The 22,058-nt window shown below is 39.7% G+C and overlaps 1 protein-coding gene across 5 annotated transcripts in view; it reads left to right on the plus strand.

Moving 5' to 3' along the window:
• Positions 1 to 206: 206 nt before the first annotated feature.
• NAPB (NSF attachment protein beta) overlaps positions 207 to 22,058 on the plus strand; it is a 63,759-nt gene continuing 41,907 nt past the window's right edge. Inside the window, exon 1 of one of the 5 annotated variants that reach the window (XM_037057004.1) lies at positions 207 to 407. In XM_037057004.1, the coding sequence (XP_036912899.1) occupies positions 310 to 407 (98 nt within the window). In that variant the 5' untranslated portion in view covers positions 207 to 309. Of the gene's footprint in view, positions 408 to 480; positions 811 to 22,058 lie in introns of those variants that run through there. The other 4 variants (XM_037057001.1, XM_037057000.1, XM_037057002.1 and 1 more) reach the window with 4 other exon arrangements.

Below are 22,058 nucleotides of genomic sequence, written 5' to 3' on the forward strand. Positions count from 1 at the left end.
CTCAGGGACCCACAGCCGCCTCCGGTGCTGAGTGTCAACAGGATCCCACCAGGCCTGGCTCTGCATCCTACTGGTAACTATGCTCGACATCTGGTTCTGTCCTCGTTGCCTGAGCAGCGCCTAAGACTTCTTATCCCGTCAGAAGGTGCGTGCCGCGCCTGCGCCCCACTTCAGAGTAGGTCTGGAACTACAAATTCCGGCAGGCCTTGCACTCTATGCCTGTGCTCCCCGTAGGTCCTAGGAAAGAACGAAGGCGTGGAAGGTGTGCTTCAGCTGCCTTTGGGAGCTGTGGCCGTGGTGTGTAGCAGCATGGACAATGCAGGGAAGGAGCGTGAGGCAGTCCAGCTGATGGCGGAGGCGGAGAAACGAGTTAAGGCCTCCCACTCTTTCCTCCGAGGGCTGTTTGGGTGAGCGTCAGAGCGCGCGTCCCCTGAGGGGGTCTCCATTCCGTGCCCCATCCTTGGTGGCCGCCTCCGAAGTAACCCCTAGAAGCCTTTAGGGCCTCCAGATCTCCCCACACCGCAATCTTAAAACCCGTAGAAAGCCGCTGGGGCCCTAGCCCCAATGCACTTGCCAGAGATTCTGTAGGGCCCACAGAACCTCTTCACCTGTCGCCACCCCCTCTGCACCTCCAACCCCGGCTCTCTCCGTATCCTTTCCCATGAGGCGCTATCCCTCCGTTGGTGCGGGAGTCCCACGGCCTCACGGTCCGCGGCAGCTCAGGGTGTGCGTTGGCCGTAATCACAGTAGCTAGACCGATTTGTTCATTTCACCATGATTGAACCGCCTGGCTGAGGAGGCCTGTGCCTGGTAGGTGTGTGGCTTCCAGGGGAAGCCTGAGGCGCTGGTACCGGGACCCTTGACTCGCGCTTTTGGGGAATGTCAGGCTGGGCTCTGAGCCCTGCAGAGAAATGGATGTTTCGCAGCGGCGCCATCCCAGCGTGGGAGTGCCCATTTGCTTTGCGACAAGTAGACATTTAATAAATACCCTTGAGGCGTTTTCTCAGCATCGTAGTTTTCCTTCACTAGAGATTGATGTAGTAGTCAGTACCTCCCGTTTGATTAAGGATAATGCAGCTCCTGTTTATGTCAGCGTCTTTTGGGAATAATTTTAATTTCCTGTAATTCTTCCATGCTGTTACAGCGGAGGTCTTAAATTCGGACTTGCAAAAAGCAAAGCCTGTGATGACAGTTCTCGGAAGCATTATGGGCAGTTGAATATGTGAATGATTCAGCTTCAGCTTTTTAGGTTTAGAGAGGCAGTTTTTATTTTCTTACTGTTGAAAGTGAAAGATCCTACGCTGATACCAAGAGAATTGTGGGTTTTTTTTTGGGGGGGGGCATTATTTTTGCTTTTGAGTTCTTGAGAAGGACAAGTGGCCCATACTTAACCATTGCATTATTAGACACGGATTTATTTTTGGCAGAAATCAGTTTGTGATATGCTTGTTTTTCACACAGTACACAGCGGTGTGCAGTACAAAGGTACATCAAGGTAAGGGTTCCTGTCCTCAAGAACCTTATAGAGGGTGTTTATCCCAGCTGGGTTCTAAATTTCTCATGGGGTGTGTAGTTTGAAATACAATAATATATCTAAGTTTGTCCCCCTTTAAAAGTTACCACCGTACATAAGGAATGCTGCCTAATACTTGATGCTAATATCAAGCAATAGCTGCTTTCTCTGATTCAGAAAACGCTTAAAATTTATTTAGATAAAATTTAATGCCATAGCACCTAGTGACAGGACACCATTTAATGTCACAGCATATTTCAAGTCAGGATGTCCTTCCCTGGATGATAAGTTGTGATTGGCAGAGGAGAAGAGCATTACAGCACTTGAGGCTTGTTTCAGGGGAGCACTTTGCTTTTTTTTGAAGAGGTGTTGCATTATTATTATTGTTTTGTAAAACTAGGCTGAATATTGTCATTAAGCCTAAAAGGATTTTGAAAAGTCAGTTTGTTTTGAAAGAAACATCTTTTTTCCTTGACTGTTGATCACATATTTCACTGATAGGCCGTATAGGAAAACTTTCATTTTCACCATTCACATTCAGCTTGTACAATCCTAGGTGTGACTGGATGCATCATGTGAATTTATTATCCTATCTTTGGAGCCTGGGGCCAGTGACTCAGCCTCTCTGTGCTCAGTTTCCTCTACTGTAAGAGAGAGTAGTAATAGTATATCTCATAGTTAGTGAGAGTTCAATGATTTTATGTTTGTACAACATTTAGACAGGTTGGAAATAATTAGCATATTCATCAAACTTGTCTGTCTTATTTATTTATCAAGGAAGCAGAGAGCCAGGAAGATTAGGTGACTTTGCCACTATTTTAAAGCTGGACCTTTGGAGCTGGGTCATTGGTCTTTTAATGAAATTAAATATTTGAAAGAGCTCTGTACCATATAAGTGTTATTTATACTATGGAAGGCTGCATTATTTTCAGTAATTCTTGGCTCCAGGAAATCTTAGGGAAGAAGAATACTCAGAGTTCTGTGAGTTTAAATAATAGTGTATAATTATTTGAAGCCAAAAAACAGGCCTAGTTTCTTTCTCAGTTACAATAGGAAGACAGATTCTGTATCAGTTCTATTTTATTTAGGAGAGGATGCTATAGTTTTGGAAGCCTTTTATTTACTTTATTTTTAAGTATATTTTATTGATTATGCTGTTACAGTTTTCCCAATTTGTCCCCTGTATTCCCCCTCCACCCTGCACCCCCAACCCCCCCTTAGTTCATGTCCATGGGTCATACATATATATTCTTTGAGTTCTGTTTCCTATACCATTTTTGACCTCTCCCTATTTATTTTATGCCTACCAGTTATGCTTCTTCCCTGTGCCTTTTCCGTCCTATTGCTCCCCTTCCCCTCACCATGAAAACCCTCCATTTGTTGGCCATTTTTCTGATTTTGTTCCTGTCTAGTTGCTTAGTATTTGTTTTCATTATTTTTCTTTTTTTAGGTTCATTTGTTGATAGTTGTGATTTATTGTCATTTCACTGTTCATAATTTTTGATATTCTTCAATTTCTTAGATAACTTCCTTTAACATTTCATATAATAAGGGCTTGGTGATGATGAACTCCTCTAACTTGACTTTATCTGAGAAGCCCTGTATCTACCCTTCCATTCTAAATGAAAGCTTTGCTGGATAGAGCAATCTTGGATGTAGGTCCTTGCCTTTCATGTGTTGGAATACTTCTTTCCAGCCTGCCTGTAAGTTTTCTTTTGAGAAATCAACTGACAATTTATGGGCACTCCTTTGTTTTAGGTAACTCTGTCCTTTCCTCCTGCTGCTTTTAAAATTCTCTCTTTATATTTAATCTTGGGTAACTTGATGATGTGCCCTGGTATGTTCCTCCTTCGGTCCAACTTCTTTAGGACTCTGGGCGTCTCAGACTTCCTGGAAGTCTATATCCTTTGTCAGATTGGGCAAGTTTTCTTTCATTATTTGTTCAAATAAGTTTTCAATTTCTTGCTGTTGTTGTTCTCCTTCTGCCACCCATGTAATTCGGATATTGGAAAGTTTCAAGTTGTCTAGAGGTTCCTAAGCCTCTCTTCATTTTTTTTAATTCTTGTTTCTTCATCCTGTTCCAGTTGGATGTTTATGTCTTTGTTTTGTTCCAGATCATTGCTTTGACTCCTGTTTCCTTGCTGTCACTGTTGGTTCCCTGAATATTTTGCTTTATTTTACTTTGGGTATCTTTTCATTTGTTCTTTCATTTTTTGACCAAGCTCAATCAGTTTTGTGAACATTTTGATTACCAGGGCTTTAAACCCTCCATCAGATAGCTTGGTGATCTCCTCATTGCTTAGCTTTCTTTCTGGAGTTTTGCTTTGTTCTTTCATTTGGGCCCTATTTTTTTTGTCTCTGGGCACCTGTTAAGTTGTAAGGGGAAGGGGCCTTAGGTATTCACCAGGTCAGGGCAACCGTCTTTGCTGAGCTGCATGCTGCCTATGGGGGAGGAGCCAGCTTGCCTGCTTGGCTCTAGCCCCACTTTCCAAAAACTGTCAACTGTGACAGAAACTGTGAGACTGGGAGTTTCTCTCACAGCCGCAACTGCTATAGCCCACGGTTAGCTCTGAGTCCCAGTTTCGAGTTAGGCAGCCCTACCCATGCAGTCTGCCATCTTGCTGCAGGTTCTTTCCATCTGCCGGTCTTACAGGTCTGGTTGATCTGGTTGACTGTTTAATTCCTTGATTGTCAGAATTCCATATAGTTTGATTTTCTGGCACTTCTGGTGGTTTATTGATTTTAGATTGGCTGTTATCCTCCTTTTGGTTGTGTAAGGAAGAGAAAGGTTTCTACCTACACCTCTATCTTGGCTGGAACTCTTCTCCTCTAGAGTGATGCCTCTGTATCAGTTTTAAATATTTAGAATCTTACATTATATTCGGCACCACGTGCACATATCATCATCCTTCTGGACTGGAAAACGTTACTCCATGTTCTTTTCCCTTAGCTATAGAATTTTCTCAGGTACTTGTTATCCTTTATTTAAATCATAGTGTAGTCCTTCTCCGTGTCAGACTTCTGAATTAACAAAACACAAAGTGATGTGACTATAATCAGTATCATTTGACTCCGTATATTTAGGAGCTGACTAGCTAGTGCTTTCAAGGGGACAGGCAATGCTCTTTTGCAGATGTGGCAGCCGTTAAAATGTGCTCAGCACATTGGACTCAGTCTTAACTGCAGATTAAAACCCATTAGAAGTTCATCTTCTTCACTCAGTGTTTATCTACCACTCCCAGTGGTTTTGTGGCAATACTGTATCCTCACAAGTGTTCTCTAGCTCCTTTTTGTGGCTTTCAGTAAAATTAGATGAAAATATGCATTGTATGTTCCCAAGAAAAAGTCAGTCATGTATTCTTTTATACATAGGGCACAAGTCCCATGCTTGCTTTAGAAATGTCAGTGTTCCTTCCCCACTTTCCCCATGGGAAAAGAGATGCCAAGAAGACTCAACCATCACAAGAAACCACTGTTAGTGTTGTTCTCTGTTCCTTCTTGACTGCCAGTTAAACAGTGATGTGTTTTTGTAGTTGTGGAATTAAATTAAAACTTACTTTTCTGAATGTATTAGCATACTATAGCAAAACTACCAGCAAAAGAGTAGTGTTTTTATTTCATGTGTTTCCAGAGGTGAGCTATTGAATTTGGTACTTGATTTCAAATTTCAATTGATAATCTTAGTGAACTACTTAGTATGATCTCTCACTGAACTGTTTAGTATCACCTGAGTTTGACAGTAAGATAGTTTTGAATGGGTAAGGCCTCTCTTACTATTCTATCTTGTTACTGGAGACCAGATTGGGGATAGGCTGTACAGTGCACATCAAAGAGAGTGGCTGCTTAAGAATGACAGTGGGAAGATGTTCTGGATGATTATTAATTAATGCTTTCTTCTCTTGGTTTTGAATGTTCCTCAGTCTCATAGCTTATAAAAGAGACATAAATTTGGCAGTGTCAAAGTAAATTTAATGAAATAACCCTGTTGTGTTATTTGAAATAATTATGTCTATAATTTCTTAATCTATTTGTGAATATAGGAAATATGTCTTAATCATTGTAAACCATTTATTACTCAGTATTCTTTACTGAGTTTTATTTTGACAAGTACTATGTTGTTTTTTTAATTTTTTAAAGATTACTTATTTTTATAGAGAGGAAGGGAAGGAGGAAGAGAGGGAGAGAAACATCAAGGTGTGGTTGCCTTTTGCACACCCCTAAACTGGGGATCTGGCCTGAAATCCAGGCATGTGCCCTGATTGAAAATCAAACTGGCAACCCTTTGGTTTGCAGGCCAGTGCTCAATCCACTGAGCCACACCAGCCAGGGAAAAATTATGTTTTAAGTTTTTCTAAAATAAAGTGGAGATCTGTGATACCATTTGTAAGGCATTTATGTCTTCTTGAGTTACAATAGATTTTCAAAGGCTGATTGAACTTTTAAAAAAGTCCTTAGCTCAAATTTAGTTATAGATAGATAGTATATTATTTCTTATGTACTAATATAAGAAATAGAATAACCTATATATTGGGTAGCTATTTTACATATTATATAATACATATTTTATATGAACTATAATAACAAATATAACTAATTCTCTCATTTACTAATTTGGTGATCCTAGCCAAGTAAATTATACCTGGAACATTTGGTTTGGGGTTTGTTTGTTTGTTGTTTTTTTTTCAGTTTTCAAATGCACAGATATAAATAATCTACTTTTCAGAATTGTAAGGATTGAATGAGGTGTCAGAATGCTTGTTAAGTTGCACAGAGCTATATTACTATTAGTTATAATTATTTGGTTTTCAAATTACAGTGTCAAGGTACAGTTTGTATATCAAATAATAAACTGTTACCAGATTGGTCATTTTTTGTTTGCATTTTTTCAGTGTTCACCATTTCTTCTCTCATTTTTGTGAGCCCTGTGAGGTACAGACTTGTTCAGAAAAGGTAGGGATGACCCAGTGGTGGTGTGCAGCTCTAGAATGTAAGCTCTTGGGGAGTCTGTCTTATTGCTGTGGCACATCTCATTGTGGTGAGCAAGAGAGCATCCTGGAAAGGAGTCACTCACACGTTTTTGTCTTTCCACAATGCCGGGTTAATTAGGGGAGACCTCCCTAATAAACCTATAGAATCACATGCAGGTTATACACAGAGTGGGAATTTATGCAATATAAGCTAGCAGAGTGAGTTCTGGCACAAAGAGGGGAGGTGGGCATTAGTCTCAAGCCAGGTGGCTACAGTAGTAGAATGGGTCTAGAGTGGAGTGGAAGTCTGGAAGGGTTTCGAGCATGACCCATGGTATAGCCAAGCTTGGTTGGGTGGTCAGAGCTCTTGAGTTTGAATAGCTCACAAGGGGTGGAGGTCCTACTCATGTTGGTGTCCAGATGGAGTCCTTATCCAAATGTGTAGACTTGTGGTTTAGAGTATTCTGGGCCCCTCCTAAGGGCATTCCTGTTATACCCCATTTCCTCAGTCTTAACATAGCATTTGACATAATTGTCATGGCTGACAGTGACTCCATATTGTATTGTCAAAGGTGGCCAAAATGCCCACTCTGTGTTGCTCTGTATCCTCACCCAGAGTATGTTATGCAGTAGGCACTTAGTAAATATTGGTGGAGAGAATGAATGTGTGAATACTAAAACAAATACTGATTTTTTTTAACTCTTTTGACTAGTTTTTAAAAGCAAAGGCAACAACATGAAGGGGAGTTCATGTCGCTTCAATGCTTTAATTAAATATCTGTTTATCAAAAACTACTTTTTAAAAAAAGATTTTTAAATTTATTTGTAGAGAGAGGGGAAGGGAGGGAGAAAAAGAGGAAGAGAAACATCAATGTGTGGTTGCCGCTCGTGTGGCCCCCATTGGGGACCCAGCCCACAGCCCAGGCATGTGCTCTGACTGGGAATTGAACCAGTGGCCCTGTGGTTTGAAGTCCATGCTCAATCCCCTGAGCTACAGCAGCCAGGGCAAATATCTGTTTATTATAAATGTAGTAGCTACACATGACAGAAAAATGCAAGGAACACAGATTTCAATTGAAAAGTAAAATTTTCCCCACATCGTCCCTCCTAAAACATTACTCCTTGGAAGTAACTTTTTTAAATTTTTTAAAATTCTTCTGATAAATTACCATTATAATTCCAAAGAATTTTAGAATACTTATATATTCTGATTTATTAATTTTAGACAGTACTTATTGATTCTGCTAAAAAATGAATTTAGAATAGTTACATGGCCTTGTAACTATTTTCTCCTTTACTTCCTGATTTTACTTAGTTAATTCTTAATTTATAACTACTATCTTTTGTATATATTTTATTTATTTATTTTTTAAAAGATTTTATTTATTTATCTTTAGAGGGAAAGGGAAGGAGAGAGGGAGAGTAACATCAATGTATGGTTGCCTTTCGTGTGTCCCCTGCTGGGAGTTGGCCTGCAGGGAACTGGCTTGCAACCCAGGCATGTGCCCTGACTGAGAATCAAACTGCAATCGTCTGAGTCGCAGGCCCGCTACTATCTTTTGTATTTAAATAACATTTGAACCTGTAACTGTACTTTAAAAAAAATTTTTTTTTAAATTTATTTAACTTTTGTTCAAGTACAGTTTTCTTTCTTGTATTCCCAGCCCTGCACCCCCCCAGTGCTCCCCACCCCCCTCCCCTCTCCGCCCCCCGTCTTAGTTATTGTCCATGTGTCTTTCATACTTATTCATGTGAGTCCACCACCTTTTACTCTGTGCTTCTCTCCCCTCTACCCTCTGGACCCTGTCAGCACGTTCTGTATTTCACATTTTTAAATATTTTCCTATTTCTGTGGATGATACAGTGGCCATGACTATATTGTCCAAACTGGGATATTTTTGAGGTAGCGAGAAAATAGATATAAACCAAGAGTGTTCATACAAGCAAAGTATAACTATAGGAGACTTTATAATCTACTTTTATGCTTTCACTTTGTGTTTATTTGCTTTGATGTTAAAATCAGTATACCACTGGTGTCTTTCAAACTGCTCTGGTACTAGATGTCAGAGGGAGTGAGCCTGAGTAAGTGAGACCTTGTGTGGGTTTTTTAAGAGGAACTGCTTGGGGCTCCAGCAGTTTCTTCCACTGACTCAATCCTCACTGGTTTTTGCAGCCAGAAGTTGTGGGGACATATCTTCCTAGCACTGGAACCCTTGGCTGAAGGGCCTAGTGTGCAGCTGGCCCTATCTCGCTCTCAAGATAGCACTCCTGAACTTTTATTTGCCACATGAGGGTGAGGAAGCAGCCTGTTTTGCATCTGCTCCCCTCCTACCAGTCTTCCATTAATTCCGTAGTTGGCAGACTTCCATTCAGCTTGATTTTTTTTATAGTTCTGAGTGATGGTTTTTCTATATTTTAATTGTAATTTTGATGTGGTTCTGTGAAGAGGCAAGCCATGTATGCCTATGCCACCATCTTGACCAAAGGAAGTCTTATTGCATCTCTTGTAGTTTCTGCTTTATGAAAGTGGCCACTATGTTTGGTACATAGATGTTCACAACTAATATAATTTAATTATTGATTGTATATTTAGCATTATCAAGTGAACTTCTTTATCTCATTTGATACCTTTGAGCCCAAATTCTACCTTGTCTAATACCAGGGTAGTAGTGCCTGCTTTCTTACTTGTGTTTACCTTCATTAGGACTGTATTTTGTAAGAGGATTATATATTCTGCCTGTTGGCATTTGACCTGCGCTGCCTGACTTTGGGAGGAGTGTACTTCCTCTTCCCGTTGCATGTCTTGGCCAGTGACTGTCTTTGACTGAAGAAGAGAGAGTGGAATGGATGTATTCTCTGAGCAGAAGCTGCAGGAGCCATCCATGCTTCTGTCATGGGGTTTATTTTTTCCCTGTGTGTCATAAGAAGAGTGCATTTTAGATAGGGGCTGCATTCCAGGACAGAGAAAGATGACCCATGAAAAACAAACTATCAGAGTCATAACCAGCCTACAATAATAGGTAAAGTGAGCAAGAGGGAAACCCTCTGGGAGATTTTAGGGTTGTTGCAACACATCTAAAAAAAGCTGGTTGGTATTTTTGATCTACTTTTGACCATCTTTTTATCCTTGGCCTTTCAGAAAAGCTTTATTTAAGTTGTAGCCCTCCTATTTGAGCAAAAACTCGTTTTTTATTTTGTGAACAGATAAAAATCTTCAGCCCATTTACATTATTGGTATGATTGGTATATAATTGGTTTTAATGCCTTTCTACTTTGTTATATTTATTATGTATTACGTTTTATTTGCAATTTTTTCCATGTGATCTTTTCACTTTTTATTTAGGAAATTTTATAGTTATGTTCTGTGGGTTACTTTTATTTATAATTAATTAAATAATTTATTTTTAAAGAGGGGAAGGGAAAGAGAGAGGGAGAAAAACCCTGATGCGAGAGAGAAACATCCATCTTGCCTCTTGTATGGGCCCTGACCAGGACCAAACCTGCAACCTAGGCATGTGCTGTGACTGGGAATCAAACCTGTGACTTTTTGCTTTGTGGGATGACGCCCAACCAGCTGAGCCACACTGGTCAGGGCTGGTTACTTTTAAACTATTGATCTTTTTAAATATGCTTAGCTTCGTCTTACTTAGGCTCTAGTATTTTGTTTGTTCTGGAAAACACTTATTACCTATGTGCCAGTCTGTGAGCATTTTCTATCCCACCCCCTTTTTTTTAACCCTCACTCAAGTACATTTGGTTTTCATTGCTGGGAGGTAGGGAGAGAGAGGGAGAGAAAGAAATTGATCAGTTGCCTTCTCATACACACCCCAACTGGGATTGTACCTGCAACTCTGTCATGTGCTCTGATCAGTAATCAAAGCTGTGACCTTTTGGTCTGCAGAATGATGCTCCAACCAATGGAGCCACACCAGCCTGGGCTGTACTTTCTCCAGGATATGTGTGTAAGATGAGGGGAAGTACAGTTATTTTTACTTTATCAGAACAGATGTTTCCATGTTATTTTTCTTCGCATGTCCACATTTTTTAGTCTTAGATCTCTAATAAAACATATTCAGCACTACCAATCTTTACTGATGTTTCCTATTCATCTCCTAGTTGGAAGTTAGTACGATATTTGTTAAATTCTTGTTTCTATCAATGCTGCATAATGGATGACTTGGACAAGTATATAATCTTTGGCTTATACTTTATTTACCTTGAGTTTCTTGAAAAATGTTCCTCTGTTGTCTTGCTTTGTATGTTGCTGTTGTAGTTAGTACTAACCAGATATTCTTATTTTTGCAAGTGACTTTGCCTTTTTGCCTGTAAGCCCAGAGGCTTTCTTTACATTTGGGTTGGTCAAACAGTCCATTAATGGGTGCGTATTTCATTTTCACCAATAACTTTATTGATTTGGATATTTTGAGTATGTCAGCTATCTGTTGCTACTGGCTTCTAGTGGGTAGAGGCCAGGGTGCTGCTAAACATTTTCCAATATATTAGACAGCCCCACAGCAAATAATTATTTGGCCAAAATGTCAATAGTACCAAGAAACTTTGCAAACCAGTTTCGATGTGTTCGATCCATCTCAGCACTTTCTCCATACACTGCCCAAATCTTTTTTTGCATTTCAGTTGCATTTTTACTTTTTCTGAAATAATAAAGCATAACATGCTGAAAGTATTGCCTATCTTCTATCATCTTCAATGTTAAAATGGCTGCACAAAAATTCACCAATTTTGAAAAGATTTTTTAATGCATTCTAATACGACAGCTGTCACAATATAGTCTAACAAAATTGTTTCAAATGAAGTTAAAGATAACTAATCACTCACTACTAGAGATTATATGAAAAAAACTAAACGAACCTTTTGGCCAACCCAATATAAACTGGAATAGTCTTACTAAGCTGTAAAACTATTCTGGGTCAGTTTTCCCAGTACATGGTAGGCCTGTTACAGAACCCCACCTGTGCTGTTCTGGATCAGCTGTGGGGTCTGATTGCCTGCCACCAAGAAGCATGGCTCCCAATGCAGGAGTTTAGTGAAAAAGGAAAGGGGTTGTTTATTTAAAGTTTATACAGATCCAGAATGATGGTGGATCTCTGCCCTTAAGTCTCACTCCCCTTTAAAACAACCCAAAACACATAATCCTGCCTCCCTTTGCCAAACTAAGCCAGTTTCAGAATATCCCAGTCAGAGATCACTGTCTTTCATTAAAGCAGAAGTCCACGGCTCAGCATTCCCAGTTACAGATCAGCATCACAGGCATCTTCCACTAACCCCTGTTTGGTTAGGCAGGTCCTCATAATCTCCAGCACCATCAGCCCTGCCACTGTGTTCTCCAGGCAGGTTTCCTAGAGGGTCTCCTCTTTCTTACTCCAGCTCTTAGTCCAAAAGCACAGGGCACCTCCTTGTACACGAGACCTCATGGTGGACAAAGAGGGGCCCTTCTACATCCTTTCAAACTTCATGGCTGCTACCCCCATGACTGCGCTCTTCATGGCTGCCTGTCATTTTAAATCCTGACCCAGAGCTTCCTGTATGACCTCATACTTGGCACTCTATGCTCTGAAAGTCACATAGACCTTTTATCTGGGTGGCAGGACAGCTTCCCTTCAGGAAATACTTGCATAATTATGCAAAGTATCTTAAGCTGTATCATCTACTCTCCTTTTCCCTAACCAAGGGCTACAGGGAATATGCTGTATTTTGGGGTCCCCTCATTTTGCACCCAATTTTGGGCCCTTTCAATATTTAGATTAAGATCTTCAATTTGTATCCAGAAATTTTTCCAAGATTGTACTCTTAAATATTGTTTCATTATTTTCCCTCTTCTCAGGGATTCCAATTACATGGCTTTGCCTATTATATCAGTTTTTTTTTCCTGATCCTTTGTCCTCCTTTATTTAATTTTTATTCTCTGGACTTTTTTTTTTCCTCCTTAGTGTTGGTACAATCTGTTCTCCCCTTAAGTATGTTATAACTAAGATTTCTTTTCTGAGATGATTTGGTCTTTTTCTTCAAGAATTTGAAATGGGTTTATTGTCTTATTTTTAGTGTGTGTGCATGCAGGAGAGAAGAAACTTGGCCTCTTTTCTCTACACTCCTAGGTTTTCCAGCTGGGGCCCTGCAAATTAGACCAACAAAATACATATTAACAGGAAAAAACAGTTTCTTAAACATGTGCAGTAAATAGTAAAATAAAAAGGCTGGTCAGAACTTGGGATTTTATAGCATCTTAACAAAGAACAATACATTTGTAGAAGGTATCAAGACAAAAGATTTTTGGCTTCCAGGAGCAGCAAACTGAGAAACAAACTTAGCAGTAACAAACCTTGGAGTAAGGTTTTGTAGCGCAGGTTTGTCTTGGTTCCCACCGCAGCAACTTTCCATTTTTTTTCACGACCATAAATCTTGAATAGGAGAAGAGATTTATGGCAGTCTTCATGTCTCAGAAGTTTCTGATTTTAGTCAGATAAGAGAAGCACTGAGAAAGATTCTTCATCCATCTGCTGATTTCCTTTTGACTTTAGCTCAAAATAATCCTTGTATCAAAGTGATGTATTTTGGGGTGGCCTACTGTGGTCCATACTAAGTTTTGAATTCCTGACTTATGATGTAGTTTAACATTAGTAAGTGTTTGTTTGGTAGTATTTAAATTATACAGGATTGTTTTCCTCTGCCTTATGATGGTTTAAGGGAACATATTTTTGTCAGCTGCAGTGTTTTTATCACTTCTGTTGTGGTGACTTGGTATAGACACTACATGTTTTTTTCTGTTAGAGTGTATTGGAGTGTCTTGGGCTTACAATAGCACGTGTTTCTGTGATGGGACAAGGGTTTCGGTGGCTCACACATTTCTTAGTCTGAAGGTTCTCTTTTATTGGTACTGTTAAGGGAGGTTTCTTTAATGCAGAGTTTCATGGAGTGGTGGGTAGGGGCTTGGTGTGACACTCCTCAGTTCTGTGATCCTCAGATCTTTGTTTCAGTAAGAGTCTTAGTTTATTTCCACCACATGCTCCCCCCGCCCATTACTACCAAGGTTCCACAGAGCTTCCTTCTCCTCTCTGAGAAGCAGTGCCTTCTGGAGACTGCCACCTCTGGCCAAACCACCTTTCTAGTTTCCCAATTCTAGTGTGCTGGCCTTTTTCGTCTCACACCTGGCTTCAGTGTTCCCCCACTCTGTGTGGTCTTTCTTTGTTGAGTGTTACTGGGAACTGCCATTGCTAGGACCCTGTGCACCCTGTCTTGTGTCCAGGTGCTTCCTCCTGGCTTTCAGGTGGGACTGTGTCTCTAGTTTGAGATTTTTATTTCTTCAATTGTATTTAAATGGAATCTTGTCCCAGTTTTGCTGTCAGAATGGATTATGGCTGGTTGAGTTTGCTGCCTATTGATCTGTATGGGTTTTGGAGAATGTGTGGACAAATTTGTATTTAGGTAATTACCATTATCCTGTGAGGATTGCAAGTCTCATCAGTATTTTTTATTTAAAAAATTTAAAGATTTTATTTATTTATTTTTAGAGAGAGGGGAAGGGAGGGAGAGAGGGAGAGAAACGTCAGTGTGTGCTTGTCTCTTGAGCACCCCCTATTGGGAACATGTGCCACAACCCAGGCTTGTGCCCTGACTGGGAATCAATGCAGCGACCCTTTGGTTCACAGGCTGGCACTCAGTTCACTGAACCACACCAGCCAGGGCCCTCCCTCATCAGTATTTTTTAAAGATTGACATTCAGTTATTTAATTTTTGAAAATTTGAAATTAAATTTAAAACCTTCTCTTGGTAAGTCATGTAGTTTGTGGCAGTCATTTCTGAGTTAAATCCCATAATTACTGTTCTTAGCTTTTGTGTGTAAAGTATCTTGGTTTTGTTTTATTAATAGGTCCAATCTGTATATATCTTCCCTCTAGAACAAAGGTGAATCCCTATATCAAGTTGAGACATTGGCACTATTACCAAAATAAAGTCCAGCTAGTTTTCTTTGACATATGCAAGTCCTCTTAAACTTTATTTCAGGAGATTATGTTTAAACACAGATATTTTTGTCAGGTAGTCCTCAGATGTCTCATTGTTTCCTCTGTCTGAGAATTTATTATGATTTTTTTTCTAAAATAAAGTGAAAAGTTCTCAGGATATTGAATCCCAGGGGTCAGGCCAGAGCACTGAGACCATGTTGATCAGTAATGGCATGTTCCCCCTATTTAGCATCTGTCTGCTGCTCTGGTGGGATTTCTCTGAGGCTTGGAAGGACTGGTTTGTTCTCTCCTAGAAGTATACAGCTAATAGATGACAGCGATCATTTGTACGCAGTCTGACTCCAGAGCCTCATCCTTACCACTCCACATCCTGTTACTGGCTTGCGAAAAAACAGAAGACCTCAATGTAGCGCTTTCAGGTACTTAGGATAAGATTTCAAATTAGCATTTGGAAGTTATCTCCCCTGGGGCTTCTGCAGCTCCCCTGCTGCTGCTATCTGTGCTTCCCATATTGCATGAAAGAAATTGGACTGTTTCTAAACTTATTAAAAGCCAGAAATAATCTTGAAATGATTACATTTATCTAGGAAATCTCCCAAGTTTCTGCAAGCTATGATTAAAAAAATGAAGTATTAGGTGAAAATAAATTGCTTATGGCAAGTAAAATATATCACAAAATAAATATGGTTGTGATATTGTTTTATAATAACAAATGTATATTTGCTCTTCATCCCTGATTGAACTCAGAAAACCTTTGTATGATCCTCAGTGATAAAGGCAAGAGAAGTACATCTTCTGTTATATGTCCTTTTAAAGCATACCTGAGTTTATGAATAGGTGACTCTTTCTGGATCCCTGGATGGCAAGTGTGTGGGCTTATTTTCAGAGGAACTAACCATATGAAATCAGGGTTGAAACTTTCAGTCCTATTGCAAACCTTCAAGTATGGGAGAGGGCCTGGGGTTGAATTAATCAATAGCGGCCAAGGATTTAATTAATCATGCTCTGTAATGAACTGCCCTAAAAACCCTAAATAGCAGGGTTGGAGGAACTTCTGGGTTGGTGAACCCTTGAAGGTATTGGGTGGCGGCACACCCAGAGAGGAAATAGAAGCTCCATAAACGCTATTTCCCCATACCTTGCCCTATGTATATCTCTTCCATTTAGTTATTCTTTAGTTATAGCCTTTATAATAAACTGGTAGTGGTGAACAGTGTTTCCTTGTGTTCTGTGAACTATTCTAGGAAATTATTGAATTTAAAAGTCATAGGGACCCATGATTTATACTCCTTAGAGGTGTGAGTGCCCTGGGGACCTAGTACTTGTGATTGGTGTCTGACATGAGGGGGGCAACTTGTGAGATTGAGCCCTTAATTTGTGGAGTCTGCACTATGTGTAGTTAGTATCAGAATTGTAAATTGTAGTATACCCAACTGATGGTAGCCACAGAAAATGGAGTACTGATTGGTGTGGAAACCTACATATTTGATATCAGAAATGTTGTGGGTAGAAAAAGAGTGTTCCCTTTAATAGTAGAGATATTTTAAGCAGATTTAAATTTTTCACTTCTTTTCTGTATTTACTTGTTTAGAGGGGTACATGGGGAAACTTTACAAAACGTCATGTGTATAGTTTCTTCCATTGAGACATCGAGTAATTGGCATTATTATAAAGGCCTGTGTGCAAAGCCCTGTGCTGGTCTCTCTCCCCAGAGAATCAGTCCAATGGCTAAAGAAATGTTGCTCATAAATAATGAGAAGAAGGAGTTATCCTATTTAGTGTTTTTTCCTCAGAGAATCTTGAGCACTACTAAAAGTGATCCCTGATTTCAGTCCTTTGAAATAGGTTGATGTCCTTCAGGGTATTCTGATGATAGATACGAATTTTGTCTCTAGTCCTACTTTCACATCATCACAGCATTGTCATTGTCATTCTACGATATTTAAAATCTAATATCTTATGATTTTAGAAGCAGTGTTATTACTACCACAGCAATTGTCACCTTTTCTTTTGGACACATCTCATGATGTGTGTGCCATTCTTGCCTATTGATTCTGCTGTAATGTCTCCATCCTCCTACCCACAATTTTAAAAGAGCATGTATTGTAGTTGCCAGTGTTTCACAGTGCTCCAAAATAGTTGTTATTCTGGGTAGTAATGTTGACTCTGGAAATAAAACAATCAGTTATTTTACAGGCAAAATGGGTTTATTTGAGAATGACAGAGAATTGCAATTTGGGAAAAGCAAGCTATGGCAAAACCATGGCCAGTTTGGAGAACAAAGGAGAGGGACTTCCTTTTTATTAGGTTCTAGGAGGAAATTGGGGAGAGTTGTTTTCAACAAGAGTTCACTGGATGGCAACTACCAAAATTCAAAGTTTTGGTAGTTTCTCATTGGCCGTAAGTAATGATTAGTGTGTTGTTCCTGGGACAGGGAGGGATCTTCCTCTTTTATCTTAAAAGTAGGAGATGAAATTCCAAGTGATTAATGTCCTCCCTTGTTAAAATAATTATTCCTTTTCCTGCTGTTATTCATACTGTAACAAGTGGTTGGTGGGTGAGATGGTCCCCTTTTCAGGGCTTCCCAACTCCATTTTAAATGAGGTTTTCTTTATGTAATTTTATAAGGAAAAACCAACTTTAGATTATTTGATGATTAATTGGTTTTTAAAAGACAGATTACTTGTCTGCATGTAAATATCAACTGAGCTCTCTGAAATAATGGACTACAGTTTTCCTGAGCTGATTCACATACCCCACCCCAATCATCTAAATTGGAACGAACAGGATAACATAATGATTAGAAGCCAGGCCAGATTCAAGGACTCAAGACACTGCTCTATTATTCACTGGTGTGTAGTGGGACATGTGGCTGTGACCAAACTTCCTCAGTGGATCATGGCCACGGCTTGAACACCATGATTTTTTCTAACCTGAGGTTTAATGTTATTTCCTTAGCATTATGATCTCCTCATGGGCAGGAACTTTGTTTTTTGGGACATACTGATCTCAGTGAATGATTGCTGAATAAACATGGTCAAAAAGAGGAAGGAGGTCAGCCTTGCCCCAGGAATTGGAGGGTAGGGGAAAGATTGGCTGGGGCTGCTTGTTGGCGGGGCTGGTGGTATTGGTTCTTATGCAGGCTGGTCATTTTTTTCTTTTTCAAAGTCAAAATACTATAATACCAAAAAATAGTCAATTTGGCTCAGTTTAGCTCTTGTAATGTCAGTTTAGTGCTAAGTGTGTACATTGTATCATTTTATAATGTAGATTCTCACAGAAACTTATTTCTGTTTTTTAGGATCTTCAACCTCACTATGTGGTCTCTAGGTCGCAAAACATTCAGCTGAATTATTTTGAACTCTGAATATTTGTCCTTAAACTTACAAAAGTTAACTTTCATATGTATAAAACAGTAGGCATTTGGAATAACTTCAAAAGTACATTTTTTATTAAGTTTTAAACTTAATTTCTATTTATGACAAGTGAGTTTCTGTAGTGCTTTTAAAAATTACTTCTGTTTTAGGAGAAGTGAGGGTCTTAAGTATAGAAATATTATTTCACTTAATATTTTTATAATGATCCTTGAACTTGAAATTGAGTGTCAACTCCACCATTGACCTTGGCTGAATGACCTTGGGCAAGCTATTAATGTCCAGACATAATTTTTTCTTCCATAAAATTAACATAGTATCTATCATGCTTGTTGTAATAGTGAAAATGATGTAATGTGGAAATATTCAGCCTAAAACTGGGTATAACATAGGCATGCTATATCTGCGAAAACAACAGGATAAAGTAGATTTTAATTAAGCTAGTGTTATTTGGAAACCTTTAATAAGAATAATTGTGATTGGGGAAGATGGCTACAAAGTAGGACGGAGTGGATTCCATTTCCCCCTGCACATGGGAGAAAACCTGGCCCATCTACGGAGGAACAGAGCAAACAGCCAACAGAACCCCAGTATATGTGAAAATAAGAGACCAGAAATTGTAGCAGACACTGAAAAACCAGACAGTAAGGAGACAGCTGCAGGACAATAAGGTCCCAGGGGCAGTAGCAGCCTTGGCCCACACCCGGCGCCAGGAGAGCTTGTCTTCTGCTCCCTCCCTCCCTGGCCAAGCAGGGTTTGAGCAACACCAGGAGAGACCTGGTTGCTTGAAGTTGCAGAGAGGGGAGTAAGGACAAAGAGGCAAACACACAAGGGCTTTAATCCCCCACAGAGTCTGTGGTCACCAGCTTGGGAGAGTTGAGAGTCGCAGCGTTGGGCTCTGACCCTGATAGTTACCAGTCTGGCTGGAGAACTGGGTGTACTGAGCAGCAGGCTTGAGTAGGAAGAATTTCTCAAAAAGTAAAACTGTTTGGGGAATTCTGTGACAGCTGCTTGGCCTACTCCCCACCCAGCCAGGTGAAAGGCCCTGCGTTCCCCCACAGCACTGGGAGGGGTTCCCACCCAAGCCTGAGGACCCAAGCAGCCTGGCCCAGCGCAAGCGCCCACACCCCAGCCTACGGTGATGACCACCAGAGAAAGAGTGCTCTGAAGAGGACCTGGATACCCTGTGTGGGGCACTGGGGAGAGGAGCCAGACTAGCTTTTGGGAGAGTGCTGGCAAGACTGGCTGAATACACATGCAAAAGGGAGAAAGGCCACACCAATCTCCCCTCACAACTTCTATTCAATATAGTATTGGAAGTTTTAGCCACAAGAATCAGACAAGAAAAATAAATAAAAGGCATCCAAATTGGAAAGGAGGAAACAAAACTGTCACTGTTTGCAGATGACATGATAGTGTACATGGAAAATCCTATAGACTCTACAAAAAAAACTGCTCAACCTAATAAATGAATTTGGCAAAACAGCAGGATACAAAGTCAATATCCAGAAATCAAAGGCATTTTTGTATACCAAAAATGAAACAGCAGAAGCAGAAGTCAAGAAGAAATTCCATTCGATATAGCAAAAAGAAAAATAAAATAACTAGGAATAAACCTTACCAAGGAGGAAAAAGACCTGTATGCAGAAAACGACACAACAGGGAAGAAAGAAATCAAAGAAGACACAAACAAATGGAAACATATACCGGGTTCATGGATTGGAAGAATTAACATCATCAAAATGTTTGTACTACCCAAAGCAATTTACAGATTCTTTGCAATACCTATTAAAGTACCAATGACATATTTCACATAGAACAAACACTTCAAAAATTTATATGGAACCATTAATGACCCAGAATAGTAGCTGCAGTTACGAGAAAGAAGTACAAAGTAGGAGGGATCACAATACCTGTTACCAAATTATATTACAAGGCCACTGTAATCAAAACAGCCTGGTACTGGCATAAAAACAGGTACATAGACCAGTGGAATAGAACAGAGAGCCCAGAAATAAACCCAAGTATCTATGTTCAATTAATTTTCGAAAAGGGTGCAGCAACATAAAATGGAGGAAAACAGCCTCTTCATCAAATGGTGATTGAGAGAATTGGACAGCTATGTGCAGAAAATTGAAACTTGAGCACCAACTTACACCATACCCCAAAATAAATTCAAGGTGGATAAAAGACTCAAGTACAAGCCATGACATCATTAAAGTCCTAGAGGAGAACATTGGCGGGAAAATCCCTGATATTTCACGCAGCAACATTTTTACTGATACGTCCTCTAGAGCAAGGGACATAAACGAAAGAATAAACAAATGAGATCTCATCAAAATAAAAAGCTTCTGCACGGCTAAAGAAAGCATTACTAAAATAAATAGAGAACCAATTGTATGGTAAAACATTTTCCAATGATACCTCAGACAAGTGTTTAACCTCCAAAATATACAAAGAACTTAACAGGACTCCACTCTAAGAAGACAAGCAACCCAATTAAAAAGTGGGCTAAGGACTTGAACAGACATTTCTCCAAGTAGGATATACAAAGGATCCAAAGAAACATGAAAAGATGCTTAATATTGCTAGTTATCAGAGAGGTGCAAATTAAAACCACAATGAAATACCACTTTACACAGGTCAGAATGGCGATCATAAACAAAGCAACAAACAACAAGTTTTTAAGAGGTTGTCGGGAAAAGGGGACCCTAGTCGACTCTTAGTAGGATCGCAGACTGGTACAACCACTATAGAAAACAGTATGGAATTTTCTCAGAGAACTAAAAATGGATCTCCCTTTTGACCCAGCAATTCCACTGCTAGGAGTATATCCTAAGAACTCTGAAACACCAATCCAAAGAACCTATGCACCCCGATGTCCATAGTAGCACAATTTACAATAGCCAAGGTTTGGAAGCAATGTAGGTGCCCATCAGTAAATGAGTGGATCCAAAAACTATGGTACATTTACAACAATGGAATTCTATGCAGAAGAAAGAAAGAAGGAACCCTTTGCAACAGCACAGATGGAACTGGAAAGCATTATGCTGAGTGAAATAAGCCAGGTGGTGAAAGACAAATACCATATGATCTCACCTTTAACAGAAACCTAAGCAAGAAAACAAACAAGCAAAATATAATGAAAGACACTGAAAAAAAGAACAGGCTGACAGTGATCAGAGGGGAGAGGGGAGGGAATTTCAGGGGAAAAAGGGAAAGGTTTATAGGAACTGGTATAAAGGACACATGGACAAAAACTCAAGGAGGTGGAAATGATAGGGAGGTGAGGAGCCCTTGGCAGGTGAGGTGGGATGGGAGTAAAAGATAGAAAACTGTACTTGAACAACAAATAATTTTTAAAAAAGAATAATTGCACTATAATTATAGCTAAAGAGTCCTGCTATTCTGTAGAAAAACAAGACTTAAGAAAGTTGCAAGCCTTTGTTAGCTCCGAGGAGTCATGGCTAAGATGAAAACTTTCTTGTGTTAGGAATGTTCCATTGTGGAATTAGCTAACTGTTTAAAATATAAATGCACACCCACACACACATACACATCTGGCCTGATAGTTCAGTTAGAGCATCATCCTGATACACCAAGGTGTTGGGTTCAATCCCAGTCAAGGGACATATAAGAATCAACCAATGATGCATAAATAAGTGGAACAACAAATAGATCTCTCTCTCTCTCTTTCTTTTTTTCTTTCCCTACCTCCCTTCCTGTCTCTAAAAATCAATAAGTAAAAATTATATATACACTTTGGGTGGAGATTGAGTTGTGTGGAGGAAAAAACCTGAGGTGAGAGTGAGAAAAGGCATTGCGTATTCTGACACTTGCACTTTTGGTACGGCTTGTTGCCATTCTGTCATTCACTGTGTGATGTAGCCCCCAAAGGTTTTTTGTTTGCTCTTTATACGTGTATATATAATGTTACATCCCATAAAGTTAACTCATTCAAAATGTAGAAATCAGTCATCTTTAGCATATTCACAGAGCTAGGTAACCATTTCAGCAGTCAATTTTAGAACATATTCATAACCCCCAAAGAAACTTTGTTCTCCCATGTCCCCCTTTCCCCCCAGTACTTCTACTCTAAGCAGCCAGTAATCTGTTTTCTGTCTCTGTGGATTTGCCTACTTTATACCTTTCATATAGATGGAATTATACAGTATGAGCTTTTTTGTGACTGGCTTTGTTACAGAACCCTGCCAATGCTGTGGGG

The sequence above is a fragment of the Sturnira hondurensis genome, unplaced genomic scaffold, assembly GCF_014824575.4.
Source record: "Sturnira hondurensis isolate 20B ecotype Veracruz unplaced genomic scaffold, ASM1482457v3 Scaffold0009244, whole genome shotgun sequence".
NCBI lineage: Eukaryota > Metazoa > Chordata > Mammalia > Chiroptera > Phyllostomidae > Sturnira > Sturnira hondurensis.